At 69.3% G+C, this 15,392-nt stretch overlaps 1 protein-coding gene across 1 annotated transcript; it reads left to right on the top strand.

The window, feature by feature from the left end:
- Positions 1 to 622: 622 nt before the first annotated feature.
- Positions 623 to 12,945, top strand: HSD3B7 (hydroxy-delta-5-steroid dehydrogenase, 3 beta- and steroid delta-isomerase 7; the record flags this gene model as incomplete). Its single annotated transcript, XM_080364697.1, has 7 exons — positions 623 to 652; positions 4,275 to 4,449; positions 5,556 to 5,708; positions 7,984 to 8,092; positions 8,938 to 9,051; positions 10,784 to 10,947; positions 12,554 to 12,945. The coding sequence occupies 7 exons, from the start codon at positions 623 to 625 to the stop codon at positions 12,943 to 12,945; spliced, it is 1,137 nt and encodes a 378-aa protein (XP_080220823.1).
- Between the last annotated feature and the right edge of the window lie 2,447 nt (positions 12,946 to 15,392).

Raw genomic sequence — 15,392 nt, forward strand, 5'->3', positions numbered from 1 at the left:
GACCCAGGAGTTCGGGAGGGGACCCAGGAGTGCGGGAGGGACCCAGGAGTTCGGGAGGGACCCAGGAGTGCGGGAGGGACCCAGGAGTGCGGGAGGGGACCCAGGAGTTCGGGAGGGACCCAGGAGTTCGGGAGGGGACCCAGGAGTTCGGGGGGGGACCCAGGAGTTCGGGAGGGACCCAGGAGTGCGGGAGGGACCCAGGAGTGCGGGAGGGGACCCAGGAGTGCGGGAGGGACCCAGGAGTTCGGGAGGGACCCAGGAGTGCGGGAGGGACCCAGGAGTGCGGGAGGGACCCAGGAGTTCGGGAGGGGGACCCAGGAGTTCGGGGGGGGACCCAGGAGTTCGGGGGGGGACCCAGGAGTTCGGCGTGGAGACCCGCCCCCCCCCCCTCTCATCCCGTCACATGGACCCAGGCGTCCGGGTTTTCCCTCCCCCCCTCCCCCCACTGACGTCACCACTTCCGCCCCGCCCCTTTCCCGGACGCCTGGGTCCACTCCGCCAGCGGCCTTGACCCCGGGGGCGGTTCCTGCGGGGACCCAGGCGTCCGGGCCCCTCCCCCCTTTGGTGGGCGGGGCTTTTGGCGCCAACAAAAGGCGGTGGGAGGGGGGGGAGGGGCTGGAACATGGAGCCCCCGCAGGAGAGCGACCCCCAGGTAGGGGACCCAGGCGTTCGGGAGGGGACCCAGGCGTCCGGGAGGGGACCCAGGCGTCCGGGAGGGGACCCAGGAGTTCGGGAGGGGACCCAGGAGTTCGGGAGGGACCCAGGAGTCCGAGAGGGACCCAGGAGTTCGTGGGGAGACCGTGTTCTAATAGACCTGGGTTTCTTATGGGACCCATCTCATATAGAGGGGACCCAGGCGTCCGGGAGGGGACCCAGGCGTCCGGGAAGGGACCCAGGAGTGCGGGCTGCGGGGCCGGGTGCTGGTGGTGACCGGGGGGTGCGGGTTCCTGGGGTCGCACCTGGTGCGGGAGGGGACCCAGGCGTCCGGGAGGGACCCAGGCGTCCGGGAGGGACCCAGGAGTCCGAGAGGAGATCCAGGAGTGTGGAAGGGACCCAGGAGTTCGGGGGGGACCCAGGAGTCCGGGAACCGAGTTGTGGTAGTCCTGGTCTCCCATCCCATCCAGGAGGGACCCAGGAGTCCGGGAGGGGACTCAGGCGTCCGGGAAGGGACCCAGGCGTCCGAGAGGGACCCAGGCGTCCGAGAGGGACCCAGGCGTCCGAGAGGGACCCAGGAGTCCGAGAGGGACCCAGGAGTCCGAGAGGGACCCAGGAGTCCGAGAGGAGATCCAGGAGTGTGGAAGGGACCCAGGCGTCCGGGAGGGACCCAGGAGTCCGAGAGGGACCCAGGCGTCCGAGAGGGACCCAGGAGTGTGGGAGGGACCCAGGCGTTCGGGAACCGAGTTGTGGTAGTCCTGGTCTTCCATCTCATCCAGGAGGGACCCAGGAGTTCGGGGGTGGACCCAGGCGTCCGGGAAGGGACCCAGGCGTCCGGAGGGACCCAGGAGTGCGGGCTGCGGGGCCGGGTGCTGGTGGTGACCGGCGGGTGCGGGTTCCTGGGGTCGCACCTGGTGCGGGAGGGGACCCAGGCGTCCGAGAGGGACCCAGGCGTCCGAGAGGGACCCAGGCGTCCGAGAGGGACCCAGGCGTCCGGGAGGGACCCAGGAGTCCGAGAGGGACCCAGGAGTCCGAGAGGGACCCAGGAGTCCGAGAGGAGATCCAGGAGTGTGGAAGGGACCCAGGAGTTCGGGAGGGACCCAGGCGTTCGGGAGAGGACCCAGGAGTTCGGAGGGGGACCGTGTTCTAATAGACCTGGCGCTCCCTATGGGACCCATCTCATATAGAGTGGACCCAGGAGTTCGGGGGTGGACCCAGGCGTCCGGGAAGGGACCCAGGCGTCCGGAGGGACCCAGGAGTGCGGGCTGCGGGGCCGGGTGCTGGTGGTGACCGGGGGGTGCGGGTTCCTGGGGTCGCACCTGGTGCGGGAGGGGACCCAGGCGTCCGGGAGGGACCCAGGCGTCCGGGAGGGACCCAGGAGTCCGAGAGGAGATCCAGGAGTGTGGAAGGGACCCAGGAGTTCGGGGGGGACCCAGGAGTCCGGGAACCGAGTTGTGGTAGTCCTGGTCTCCCATCCCATCCAGGAGGGACCCAGGAGTCCGGGAGGGGACTCAGGCGTCCGGGAAGGGACCCAGGCGTCCGAGAGGGACCCAGGCGTCCGAGAGGGACCCAGGCGTCCGAGAGGGACCCAGGAGTCCGAGAGGGACCCAGGAGTCCGAGAGGGACCCAGGAGTCCGAGAGGAGATCCAGGAGTGTGGAAGGGACCCAGGCGTCCGGGAGGGACCCAGGAGTCCGAGAGGGACCCAGGCGTCCGAGAGGGACCCAGGAGTGTGGGAGGGACCCAGGCGTTCGGGAACCGAGTTGTGGTAGTCCTGGTCTTCCATCTCATCCAGGAGGGACCCAGGAGTTCGGGGGTGGACCCAGGCGTCCGGGAAGGGACCCAGGCGTCCGGAGGGACCCAGGAGTGCGGGCTGCGGGGCCGGGTGCTGGTGGTGACCGGCGGGTGCGGGTTCCTGGGGTCGCACCTGGTGCGGGAGGGGACCCAGGCGTCCGAGAGGGACCCAGGCGTCCGAGAGGGACCCAGGCGTCCGAGAGGGACCCAGGCGTCCGGGAGGGACCCAGGCGTCCGGGAGGGACCCAGGAGTCCGAGAGGGACCCAGGAGTCCGAGAGGGACCCAGGAGTCCGAGAGGAGATCCAGGAGTGTGGAAGGGACCCAGGAGTTCGGGAGGGACCCAGGCGTTCGGGAGAGGACCCAGGAGTTCGGAGGGGGACCGTGTTCTAATAGACCTGGCGCTCCCTATGGGACCCATCTCATATAGAGTGGACCCAGGAGTTCGGGGGTGGACCCAGGCGTCCGGGAAGGGACCCAGGCGTCCGGAGGGACCCAGGAGTGCGGGCTGCGGGGCCGGGTGCTGGTGGTGACCGGGGGGTGCGGGTTCCTGGGGTCGCACCTGGTGCGGGAGGGGACCCAGGCGTCCGGGAGGGACCCAGGCGTCCGGGAGGGACCCAGGAGTCCGAGAGGAGATCCAGGAGTGTGGAAGGGACCCAGGAGTTCGGGGGGGACCCAGGAGTCCGGGAACCGAGTTGTGGTAGTCCTGGTCTCCCATCCCATCCAGGAGGGACCCAGGAGTCCGGGAGGGGACTCAGGCGTCCGGGAAGGGACCCAGGCGTCCGAGAGGGACCCAGGCGTCCGAGAGGGACCCAGGCGTCCGAGAGGGACCCAGGAGTCCGAGAGGGACCCAGGAGTCCGAGAGGGACCCAGGAGTCCGAGAGGAGATCCAGGAGTGTGGAAGGGACCCAGGCGTCCGGGAGGGACCCAGGAGTCCGAGAGGGACCCAGGCGTCCGAGAGGGACCCAGGAGTGTGGGAGGGACCCAGGCGTTCGGGAACCGAGTTGTGGTAGTCCTGGTCTTCCATCTCATCCAGGAGGGACCCAGGAGTTCGGGGGTGGACCCAGGCGTCCGGGAAGGGACCCAGGCGTCCGGAGGGACCCAGGAGTGCGGGCTGCGGGGCCGGGTGCTGGTGGTGACCGGCGGGTGCGGGTTCCTGGGGTCGCACCTGGTGCGGGAGGGGACCCAGGCGTCCGAGAGGGACCCAGGCGTCCGAGAGGGACCCAGGCGTCCGAGAGGGACCCAGGCGTCCGGGAGGGACCCAGGCGTCCGGGAGGGACCCAGGCGTCCGGGAGGGACCCAGGAGTCCGAGAGGGACCCAGGAGTCCGAGAGGGACCCAGGAGTCCGAGAGGAGATCCAGGAGTGTGGAAGGGACCCAGGAGTTCGGGAGGGACCCAGGCGTTCGGGAGAGGACCCAGGAGTTCGGAGGGGGACCGTGTTCTAATAGACCTGGCGCTCCCTATGGGACCCATCTCATATAGAGTGGACCCAGGAGTTCGGGGGTGGACCCAGGCGTCCGGGAAGGGACCCAGGCGTCCGGAGGGACCCAGGAGTGCGGGCTGCGGGGCCGGGTGCTGGTGGTGACCGGGGGGTGCGGGTTCCTGGGGTCGCACCTGGTGCGGGAGGGGACCCAGGCGTCCGGGAGGGACCCAGGCGTCCGGGAGGGACCCAGGAGTCCGAGAGGAGATCCAGGAGTGTGGAAGGGACCCAGGAGTTCGGGGGGGACCCAGGAGTCCGGGAACCGAGTTGTGGTAGTCCTGGTCTTCCATCCCATCCAGGAGGGACCCAGGAGTCCGGGAGGGGACCCAGGCGTCCGGGAAGGGACCCAGGCGTCCGGAGGGACCCAGGAGTGCGGGCTGCGGGGCCGGGTGCTGGTGGTGACCGGCGGGTGCGGGTTCCTGGGGTCGCACCTGGTGCGGCTGCTGCTGGAGCGGGAGCCGGAGCTGCGGGAGCTGCGGGTGCTGGACCTGAACCCCGACCCCGCGCTGCTGCCCCCCGGCCACGGTGAGGGACCCAGGAGTGCCCCGGGGACCCAGGAGTGCCCCAGGGACCCGGGAGGGCGGGGGAGGGACCCAGGAGTGCGGGGGGGACCCAGGAGTGCGGGAGGAGGGGAGGGACCCAGGAGTTCGGGATCTGAACCCCGACCCCGCGCTGCTGCCCCCCGGCCACGGTGAGGGACCCAGGAGTGCCCCGGGGACCCAGGAGTGCCCCAGGGGACCGGGGAGGGACCCAGGAGTGCGGGAGGAGGGAAGGGGACCCGGGAGTGCGGGAGGGACCCAGGAGTGCGGGAGGGACCCAGGAGTGCCCCAAGGGACCCGGGAGTTCGGGGAAGGGACCCAGGAGTGCCCCGGGGACCCAGGAGTGCCCCAGGGGACCGGGGAGGGACCCAGGAGTGCGGGAGGAGGGAAGGGGACCCAGGAGTGCGGGAGGGACCCAGGAGTGCCCCAAGGGACCCGGGAGTTCGGGGGAGGGACCCAGGAGTGCCCCAGGGGACCCGGGAGTGCAGGAGGAGGGGATGACCCAGGAGTTCGGGATCTGAACCCCGACCCCGCGCTGCTGCCCCCCGGCCACGATGAGGGACCCAGGAGTGCCCCGGGGACCCAGGAGTGCCCCAAGGGACCCGGGAGGGCGGGGGAGGGACCCAGGAGTGCCCCCAGGGACCCAGGAGTGCCCCAGGGACCCGGGAGTCCTGGGAGGGGACCCAGGAGTTCGGGAAGGGACCCAGGCATCCGGGAGGGATCCCCATCCCAGTATCCAGGAGGGACCCAGGCGTCCGGGAGGGACCCAGGCGTCCGAGCCCCATAGCTCCTGCCCCATAGGCACCAAGAACATGATCTGGGGGTGCCGGGCTGGGGGTGGGTCTGAGGGGACCCAGGAGTTCGGGAAGGGGACCCAGGAGTTCGGGGAGGGGACCCAGGAGTCCGAGAGGGGACCCAGGAGTTCGGGAAGGGACCCAGGAGTTCGGGGAGGGGACCCAGGAGTTCGGGGGGGACCCAGGAGTTCGGGGAGGGGATCCAAATAGGGGACCTCAGAGATTGGGAGGGACCCAGGCGTCCGGGCGAAGGGACCCAGGCGTCCGGGCGAAGGGACCCAGGCGTCCGGGCGCGCAGGGGGCCGCGTGCGGCTGGTGCGCGGGGACGTGGGCGACGCGGGCGCCGTGGGGCGGGCGCTGTGGGGCGCGCACGTCGTGTTCCACGCGGCCTCGCTGGTGGACGTGTGGGGCGGGAGCAGCGCCCAGGACATCGCGCGCGTCAACGTGCAGGGTGAGCCCGGGGGGCACTTGGGGGGCAGATGTGGGGCTGGAGGCACTTGGGGTGGATGTGGGGCAGGGGGCACTTGGGGGGCAGTTGGGGGTCAGGGGACGTGTGGGGCGGGAGCAGCGCCCAGGACATCGCGCGCGTCAACGTGCAGGGTGAGCCTGGGGGGCAGATGTGGGGCTGGGGGCACTTGTGGGGCAGGGGGTGGTTGGGGGGCTGGAGGTGGATGTGGGGCTGGGGGTGGTTGGGGTGGTTGGGGGGCAGGAGGTGGATGTGGGGCTGGGGGTTACTTGGGGGTCAGGGGGTGGTTGGGAGCACTTGTGGGGCAGGAGGTGGATGTGGGGCTGGGGGCACTTGGGGGGCTGGGGGTGGTTGGGGGTTTGGGGGCACTTGGGGGTCACTTGGGGGTCTATGGGCAAGTTAGGGGGCGGGGGGTGGTTGGGGGTCAGGAGGCAGTTGGGGGGCTGGAGGTGGATGTGGGGCTGGGGGCACTTGTAGGGCTGGGGGTACTTGGGGGGCTGGGGGTGGTTGTGAGGCTGGGGGCAGTTGGGGACTGGGGGGCAGTTGGGGGTCAGGGAACGTGTGGGGCGGGAGCAGCGCCCAGGATATCGCACTTGGGGGTCTATGGGCAAGTTGGGGGGCAGGGGGTGGATGTGGGGCTGGGGGTGGTTGGGGGTTTGGGGGCACTTGGGGGGCAGGGGGGACTTGGGGGGCTGGGGGCATTGGGGGTCTATGGGCAAGTTGGGAGGCTATGGGTGGTTGGAGGGATGGGGGCACTTGGGGGACACTTGGGGGGCTGGGGGCACTTGGGGGTCAGGGGGTGGTTGGGGGTCAGGAGGCAGTTGGGGGGCAGGAGGTGGATGTGGGGCTGGGGGGACTTGTGGGACAGATGTGGGGCTGGGAGCAGTTGGGGGGCTGGGGGTGGATGTGGGGCTGGGGGGCAGTTGGTGGTCAGGAGGCACTTGGGGGGCTGGGGGAGTTGGGGTGGATGTGGGGCTGGGGGCACTTGGGGGGCTGGGGGTGGTTGGGGTCACTTGGGGGGCAGATGTGGGGCAGATGTGGGGCTGGGGGCACTTGGAGGGCAGGAGGCAGTTGGGGGGCTGGGGGTGGTTGGGGCACTTGTGGGGCAGGAGGTGGATGTGGGGCAGGGGGGCACTTGGGGGTCAAGGGGTGGTTGGGGGCAGTTGGGGGGCTGAGGGTGGTTGGGGGTCAGGGGACGTGTGGGGCGGGAGCAGCGCCCAGGACATCGCGCGCATCAACGTGCAGGGTGGGTGCTTGGGGGGCAGATGTGGGGCAGATGTGGGGCTGGAGGCACTTGGGGGTCACTTGGGGGGCTGAGGGACTTGGGGGTCTATGGGCAAGTTGGGGTCTGTGGGGGACTTGGGAGTCTGGGGGTGGATGTGGGGCTGGGGGGACTTGGGGGGCTGGGGGTGATTGGGGAAACTTGGGGGACACTTGGGGGTCAGGGGGCAGCTGGGGGTCAGGGGGTGGATGTGGGGCAGTGGGGGACTTGGGGGGCAGGGGGGGACTTGGGGGGCTGGGGGAGTTTGGTTGGATGTGGGGCTGGGGGCACTTGGGGGTCTAGGGGGACTTGGGGGGCAGATGTGGGGCTGGGGGTGGCTGGGGGCCTGGGGACACTTGGGGGTCAGGGGGTGGTTGGGGGCACTTGTGGGGCTGGGGGGACTTGGGGGGCTGGGGTCACTTGGGGGCAGATGTGGGGCTGGGGGGACTTGGGGGGCTGGGGGCACTTGGGGGTCTATGGGCAAGTTGGGAGGCTATGGGTGGTTGGGGGGATGGGGGCACTTGAGGGGCACTTGGGGGTCTGGGGCAGTTGGGGGTCTAGGGGTGGTTGGGGGGCAGGGGGTGGATGTGGGGCTGGGGTTGGTTGGGGGGCTGGGGGCACTTGGGGGGCTGGAGGTGGATGTGGGGCTGGGGGGCACTTGTGGGGCAGGGGGTGGATGTGGGGCTGGGGGCACTTGGGGGTCGGGGCCAGTTGGGGGGCTGGGGGTGGGACGTCGCCCCAGACATCCAGGAGGGACCCAGGCGTCCGGGGAAGGGACCCAGGCGTCCGGGCCCCATAGATCCTGCCCCATAGACACCAAGAATGTGATCTGGGGGTGCCGAGCTGGGGGGGGGTCTATGGGGACCCAGGAGTTCGGGAGGGGACCCAGGTGTCCAGAAGGGACCCAGGAGTTCAGGAAGGGACCCAGGCGTCCGGGAGGGGACCCAGGCGTCCGGGAAGGGACCCAGGCGTCCGGGCCCCATAGCTCCCGCCCCATAGGCACGAAGAACGTGATCCGGGGGTGCCGGGCCGGGGGGGTCCCCGTGCTCATCTACACCAGCAGCATGGAGGTCGTGGGGCCCAACACGCGGGGGGACCCGTTCCTCAGGTACCCCCCCCCACAAGGGACCCAGGCGTCCGGGACCCCAACCCACCCCATAAGGGACCCAGGCGTCCGGGACCCCCAACCCCCCCCCAACCCCCCATAGGGGACCCAGGTGTCCGGGTAAACCACCCCAACCCACCCCATAAGGGACCCAGGCGTCCGGGAACCCCCCTCCAATAAGGGACCCAGGCGTCCGGGACCCCCAACCCCCTCCTCACCCCCCATAGGGGACCCAGGTGTCCGGGTAGACCCACCCCCCCATAAGGGACCCAGGCGTCCGGGACCCCCAACCCCCCCCTCACCCCCCATAGGGGACCCAGGCGTCCGGGACCCCCCCCAACCCCCCCATAAGGGACCCAGGTGTCCGGGACCCCCAACCCCCCATAGGAGACCCAGGCGTCCGGGACCCCCAACCCACCCCTCACCCCCCATAGGGGACCCAGGCGTCCGGGACCCCCCCCAACCCCCCCATAAGGGACCCAGGCGTCCGGGACGCCCAACCCCCCCCAACCCCCCATAGGGGACCCAGGCGTCCGGGTAGACCCCCCCCCCAATAAGGGACCCAGGCGTCCGGGTAAACCCCCCCAACCCCCCCACCCCCCCCGAGCCCATTATACAGGGGACCCAGGCGTCCGGGAGGGGACCCAGGTGTCCGGGAAACCCCCCCCCCCCATAAGGGACCCAGGCGTCCGGGTAGACCCCCTTAGGCCAATATCCAGGGGACCCAGGCGTCCGGGATGCAGCGGGTGGGGGTTGGTTGGGTGTCCCGGACGCCTGGGTCCCTCGGGGCATGCCGGGGTCCCTGGGGCATGCCGGGGTCCCTGGGGCATGCCGGGGTCCCTGTGCAGGGGGGACGAGGACACCCCGTACCCCGCGCGGCACTCGGAGCCGTATCCGCTCAGCAAAGCGCAGGCGGAGCGGCTGGTGCTGGAGGCCAACGGCGCCACGGTGAGGACCCAGGAGTGCCCCGGGGACCCAGGAGTGCCCCGGGGACCCAGGAGTGCCCCAGGGGACCCAGGAGTGCCCCAGGGACCCAGGAGTGCCCCAGGGGACCCGGGAGTGCCCCAGGGGACCCAGGAGTTCGGGGAGGGACCCAGGAGTGCCCCAAGGGACCCAGGAGTGCCCCAGGGACCCGGGAGTGCCCCAAGGGACCCAGGAGTGCCCCAGGGACCCGGGAGTTCAGGGAGGGACCCAGGAGTGCCCCAGGGGACCCGGGAGTGCCCCAGGGGACCCAGGAGTTCGGGGAGGGACCCAGGAGTGCCCCCAGGGGACCCAGGAGTGCCCCAGGGACCCAGGAGTGCCCCAGGGGACCCGGGAGTGCCCCAGGGGACCCAGGAGTTCGGGGAGGGACCCAGGAGTGCCCCAAGGGACCCAGGAGTGCCCCAGGGACCCGGGAGTGCCCCAAGGGACCCAGGAGTGCCCCAGGGACCCGGGAGTTCAGGGAGGGACCCAGGAGTGCCCCAGGGGACCCGGGAGTGCCCCAGGGGACCCAGGAGTTCGGGGAGGGACCCAGGAGTGCCCCCAGGGGACCCAGGAGTGCCCCAGGGGACCCGGGAGTTCGAGGAGGGACCCAGGAGTGCCCCAAGGGACCCAGGAGTTCGGGGAGGGACCCAGGAGTGCCCCAAGGGACCCGGGAGTGCCCCAGGGACCCGGGAGTGCCCCAGGGGACCCAGGAGTGCCCCAGGGACCCGGGAGTTCGAGGAGGGACCCAGGAGTGCCCCTAGGGGACCCGGGAGTGCCCCAGGGGACCCGGGAGTTCGGGGAGGGACCCGGGAGTGCCCCAAAGGACCCAGGAGTGCCCCGGGGACCCAGGAGTGCCCCAGGGGACCCAGGAGTGCCCCAGGGGACCCAGGAGTTCGGGGAGGGACCCAGGAGTGCCCCAAGGGACCCGGGAGTTCGGGGGGGACCCGGGAGTGCCCCAGGGACCCAGGAGTTCGGGAGGGACCCAAATAGGGGACCCCGGAGACTGAGAGGGACCCAGGAGTGCCCCAGGGACCCAGGAGTTGGGGGGACACGGGAGTTGGGGGGACCCAGGAGTTCTGGGAGGGACCCAGGAGTTCGGGGGGGACCCAGGAGATCGGGAGGGACCCAGGAGTGCCCCAAGGGACCTGGGAGTCTGGGAGGGACCCAGGAGTTCGGGGAGGGACCCAGGAGTTCGGGGGGGGACCCGGGAGTGCCCCAGGGACCCGAGAGTGCCCCAGGGACCCAGGAGTTCGGGGGGGACCCAGGAGTGCCCCAAGGGACCCAGGAGTTCTGGGAGGGACCCAGGAGTGCCCCAAGGGACCCGGGAGTGCGGGAGGGACCCAGGAGTTCGGGAGGGACCCAGGAGTGCCCCAAGGGACCCAGGAGTTCGGGAGGGACCCAGGAGTGCCCCAGGGACCCGAGAGTGCCCCAGGGACCCAGGAGTTCGGGGGGGACCCAGGAGTGCCCCAAGGGACCCAGGAGTTCTGGGAGGGACCCAGGAGTGCCCCAAGGGACCCGGAGTGCGGGAGGGACCCAGGAGTTCGGGAGGGACCCAGGAGTGCCCCAAGGGACCCAGGAGTTCGGGAGGGACCCAGGAGTGCCCCAGGGACCCAGGAGTTCGGGGAGGGACCCAGGAGTGCCCCAAGGGACCCAGGAGTTCGGGAGGGACCCAGGAGTGCCCCAAGGGACCCAGGCGTCCCCCGAGGGACCCAGGCGTCCGGTGCCCCACAGGTGTCCGGGGGGGGGGCGGCTGGTGACCGTGTCCCTGCGCCCCACGGGGATCTATGGGGAGCGGCACCTGCTGCTGCGGCGGCTGCTGCTGGGGGGGCGGGCGCTGGGGGGCTGGCTGCCCCGCACCCTCCCGCCCCACGCCGAGCACGGCCGCGTCTACGCCGGTGAGTGCTGACCCATAGCTGACCCATAGCTGACCCATAAGTGACCCATAGCTGACCCATAAGTGATGCATAAGTGACCCATAAGTGACCCATAACCTGCCCCACACCTCCCCCACATCACCCCATAGCGGCCCCATAGCTGCCCCATAGCCTGCCCCACACCTCCCCCACATCACCCCATAGCTGCCCCATAGCTGCCCCATAACCTGCCCCACATCACCACATATCTGCCCCATAGCTGCCCCATGGCTCCCCCCCACCTCCCCCATCCTGCCCCATAGCTGCCCCCCACCTCCCCCCCACCTCCCTCCCACCTCCCTCATCCTGCCCCATAGCTGCCCCACACCTCCCCCCCACCTCCCCCATCCTGTCCCCCACCTCCCCCATCCTGCCCCACACCTGCCCCACACCTCCCCCATCCTGCCCCATAGCTGCCCCACACCTCCCCCACATCACCCCATAGCTGCCCCATAGCTGTCCCATAGCTGCCACACACTTCCCACATCTGCCCCACAGCTGCCCCACACCTCCCCCACTTCACCCCATAGCTGCCCCACACCTCCCCCATCCTCCCCCATAGCTGCCCCCCACCTCCTCCATCCTGCCCCACACCTCCCCCACATCACCCCATAGCTGCCCCACACCCCCCCCACATCACCCCACACCCTGCCCCACACCTCCCCCATCCTGCCCCACATCGCCCCACAACCTGCCCCACACCTCCCCCCCACCTCCCCACACCCCCCCATAGCTGCCCCATAGCTCCCCCACATCACCCCACACCTCCCCTATAGCTCCCCCACACCTCCCCCATCCTGCCCCACACCTCCCCCACTTCACCCCACACCTCCCCCACACCTCCCCCACATCCCCCTATAGCTGCCCCACACCTCCCCCACATCACCCCCCACCTCCCCCACACCTCCCCCACACCTCCGCCATCCAGCCCCATAGCTGCCCCATACCTCCCCTGTCCTGCCCTATATCTGCCCCACACCTCCCCCACACCCCCCTATAGCTGCCCCATAGCTCCCCCCTACCTCCCCCCCACCTCCCCCATCCTGCCCCATAGCTGCCCCACACCTCCCCCCCACCTCTTCCCCCCTCCCCCACCCTCCCCCACACCTCCCCCCCATCACCCCACACCTCCCCCACATCTGCCCCATAGCTGCCTCACATCTGCCCCATAGCTGCCCCATAGCTGCCCCCCCGCCCCATAGGCAACGTGGCGTGGATGCACGTGCTGGCGGCGCGCGCCGCGTTGCTCCGCCCCCCATCACCCCACATCACCCCATAGCTGCCCCACACCTCCCCCACATCACCCCATAGCTGCCCCACACCTCCCTCACATCATCCCATAGCTGCCCCACACCTCCCCCACATCACCCCATAGCTGCCCCACACCTCCCCCACATCATCGCATAGCTGCCCCACACCTCCCCCACATCATCCCATAGCTGCCCCACACCTCCCCCATCCTGCCCCATAGTTGCCACATAACTTCCCCCACACCTCCCCCATCCTGCCCCACATCACCCCATAGCTGCCCCACATCTGCCCCATAGCTGCCCCATAGCTGCCCCATAGCTGCCCCCCCGCCCCATAGGCAACGTGGCGTGGATGCACGTGCTGGCGGCGCGCGCCGCGTTGCTCCGCCCCCAGGCCGTGGGGGGCGAGTCCTTCTTCTGCTACGACTCCTCCCCATTGGCCGCCTACGAGGACTTCAACCAATTGCTGCTGGGCCCCGCGGGGCTGCGCCTGATTGGCCGCTCGCCCCCTCCCCGCCCCCTGCTGGAGCTGCTGGCCCGGCTGGGCGTGGCTTTGGGGCGTGTCCTCCCTGGCCCCGCCCCCTTGCTCACGCCCTATACGTTGGCCGTTGGCTCCACCCCCTTCAGCGTCCGCACCCGAAAGGCCGAGAGGAGCTTTGGGTACCGGCCGCTGTTCCCCTGGGAACGGGCGCGGGAACGGACCCTGCGCTGGCTGCGGGGGCTGGGGTGAGGGGGCGGGGCCAAGGGGGGGGCGGGGTCAGTGGGGTGGGGGTGGAGTCATTTGGTTGGGGTCTAATGGGGTGGGGGTGGGGTCAATGGGGTGGGGTCAATGGGACATGTATCATAGAGTGGGGGTGGGGTCAATGGGGTGGGGGTGGAGTCAATGGAGTGGGGGTGGAGTCAATGGGATGGGGGTGGAGTCAATGGGACATGGACTATAGAGTAGGGGTGGGGTCAATGGGGTGGGGGTGGGGTCAATGGGGTGGGGTCAATGGGACATGGAGTATAGAGTGGGGGTGGGGTCAATGGGGTGGGGGTGGGGTCAATGGGGTGGAGTCAATGGGACATGGACTATAGAGTAGGGGTGGAGTCAATGGGGTGGGGGTGGGGTCAATGGGGTGGAGTCAATGGGGTGGGGTCAATGGGCCATGGACCATAGAGTAGGGGTGGAGTCAATGGGGTGGGGGAGGGGTCAATGGGATGGGGGTGGAGTCATTGGGTTGGGGTCTAATGGGGTGGGGGTGGAGTCAATGGGGTGGGGGTGGAGTCAATGGAGTGGAGTCAATGGGGTGGGGGTGGAGTCAATGGGGTGGAGTCAATGGGACATGGACCATAGAGTGGGGGTGGGGTCAATGGGGTGGGGGTGGAGTCAATGGAGTGGGGGTGGAGTCAATGGGGTGGAGTCAATGGGACATGGAGTATAGAGTGGGGGTGGAGTCAATGGGGTGGGGGTGGAGTCAATGGGGTGGGGGTGGAGTCAATGGGGTGGGGTGTAATGGGGTGGGAGTGGGGTCAATGGGGTGGAGTCAATGGGGTGGGGGTGGGGTCAATGGGGTGGAGTCAATGGGGTAGGGGTGGGGTCAATGGGGTGGGGGTGGAGTCAATGGGGAGGGGTCAGTGGGGTGGGGGTGGAGTCAATGGGGTGGAGTCAATGGGGTGGGGGTGGAGTCAATGGGGTGGAGTCAATGGGACATGGAGTATAGAGTGGGGGTGGAGTCAATGGGGTGGGGGTGGAGTCAATGGGGTGGAGTCAATGGGGTGGAGTCAATGGGGTGGGGTCAATGAGGTGGAGTCAATGGGACATGGACCATAGAGTGGGGGTGGGGTCAATGGGATGGGAGTGGAGTCAATGGGGTGGGGGTGGAGTCATTGGGTTGGGGTCTAATGGGGTGGGGGTGGAGTCAATGGGGTGGAGTCAATGGGGTGGGGGTGGGGTCAATGGGGTGGAGTCAATGGGGTAGGGGTGGGGTCAATGGGGTGGGGGTGGAGTCAATGGGGAGGGGTCAGTGGGGTGGGGGTGGAGTCAATGGGGTGGGGTTGGAGTCAATGGGGTGGGGGTGGAGTCAATGGGGTGGAGTCAATGGGGTGGGGGTGGGGTCAATGGGGTGGAGTCAATGGGGTGGGGGTGGAGTCAATGGGGTGGGGGTGGAGTCAATGGGGAGGGGTCAGTGGGGTGGGGGTGGAGTCAATGGGGTGGCATTGGGGTCAATGGGGTGGAGTCAATGGGATGGGGGTGGAGTCAATCGGATAGGGGTGGAGTCAATGGGGTGGAGTCAATGGGGATGGAGCATAGAGTGGGGGTGGGGTCAATGGGATGGGGGTGGGGTCAATGGGGTGGGGGTGGAGTCATTGGGTTGGGGTCTAATGGGGTGGGGGTGGAGTCAATGGGGTGAAGTCAATGGGGTGGGGGTGGAGTCAATGGGGTGGAGTCAATGGGGTGGGGGTGGGGTCAATAGGGTGGAGTCAATGGGGTGGAGTCAATGGGACATGGACCATAAAGTGGGGGTGGGGTCAATGGGGTGGAGTCAATGGGACATGGACCATAAAGTGGGGGTGGGGTCAATGGGGTGGGGGTGAGGTCAATGGAGTAGGGGTGGAGTCAATGGGGTGGAGTCAATGGAGTGGGAGTGAGGTCAATGGGGCGGAGTCAATGGGGTGGGGGTGGAGTCAATGGGATGTGGGTGGAGTCAATGGGGTGGAGTCAATGGGGTGGGGGTGGAGTCAATGGGACATGGACTATAGAGTAGGGGTGGGGTCAATGGGGTGGGGGTGGGGTCAATGGGGTGGAGTCAATGGGGTGGAGTCAATGGGGTGGGGGTGGAGTCAATGAGGTGGAGTCAATGGGCCATGGACCATAGAGTGGGGGTGGAGTCAATGGGGTGGGGGAGGGGTCAATGGGGTGGGGGTGGAGTCATTGGGTTGGGTTCTAATGGGGTGGGGGTGGAGTCAATGGGGTGGGGGTGGAGTCAATGGGGTGGAGTCAATGGGGTGGGGGTGGAGTCAATGGGGTGGAGTCAATGGGACATGGACCATAGAGTGGGGGTGGGGTCAATGGGGTGGGGGTGGGGTCAATGGAGTAGGGGTCAGTCAATGGGGTGGAGTCAATGGAGTGGGAGTGGGGTCAATGGGGCGGAGTCAATGGGGTGGGGGTGGAGTCAATGGGGTGGAGTCAATGGG

Source organism: Nesoenas mayeri, assembly GCF_963082525.1.
Source record: "Nesoenas mayeri genome assembly, contig: SCAFFOLD_187, whole genome shotgun sequence".
Taxonomy (NCBI): Eukaryota; Metazoa; Chordata; class Aves; order Columbiformes; family Columbidae; genus Nesoenas; species Nesoenas mayeri.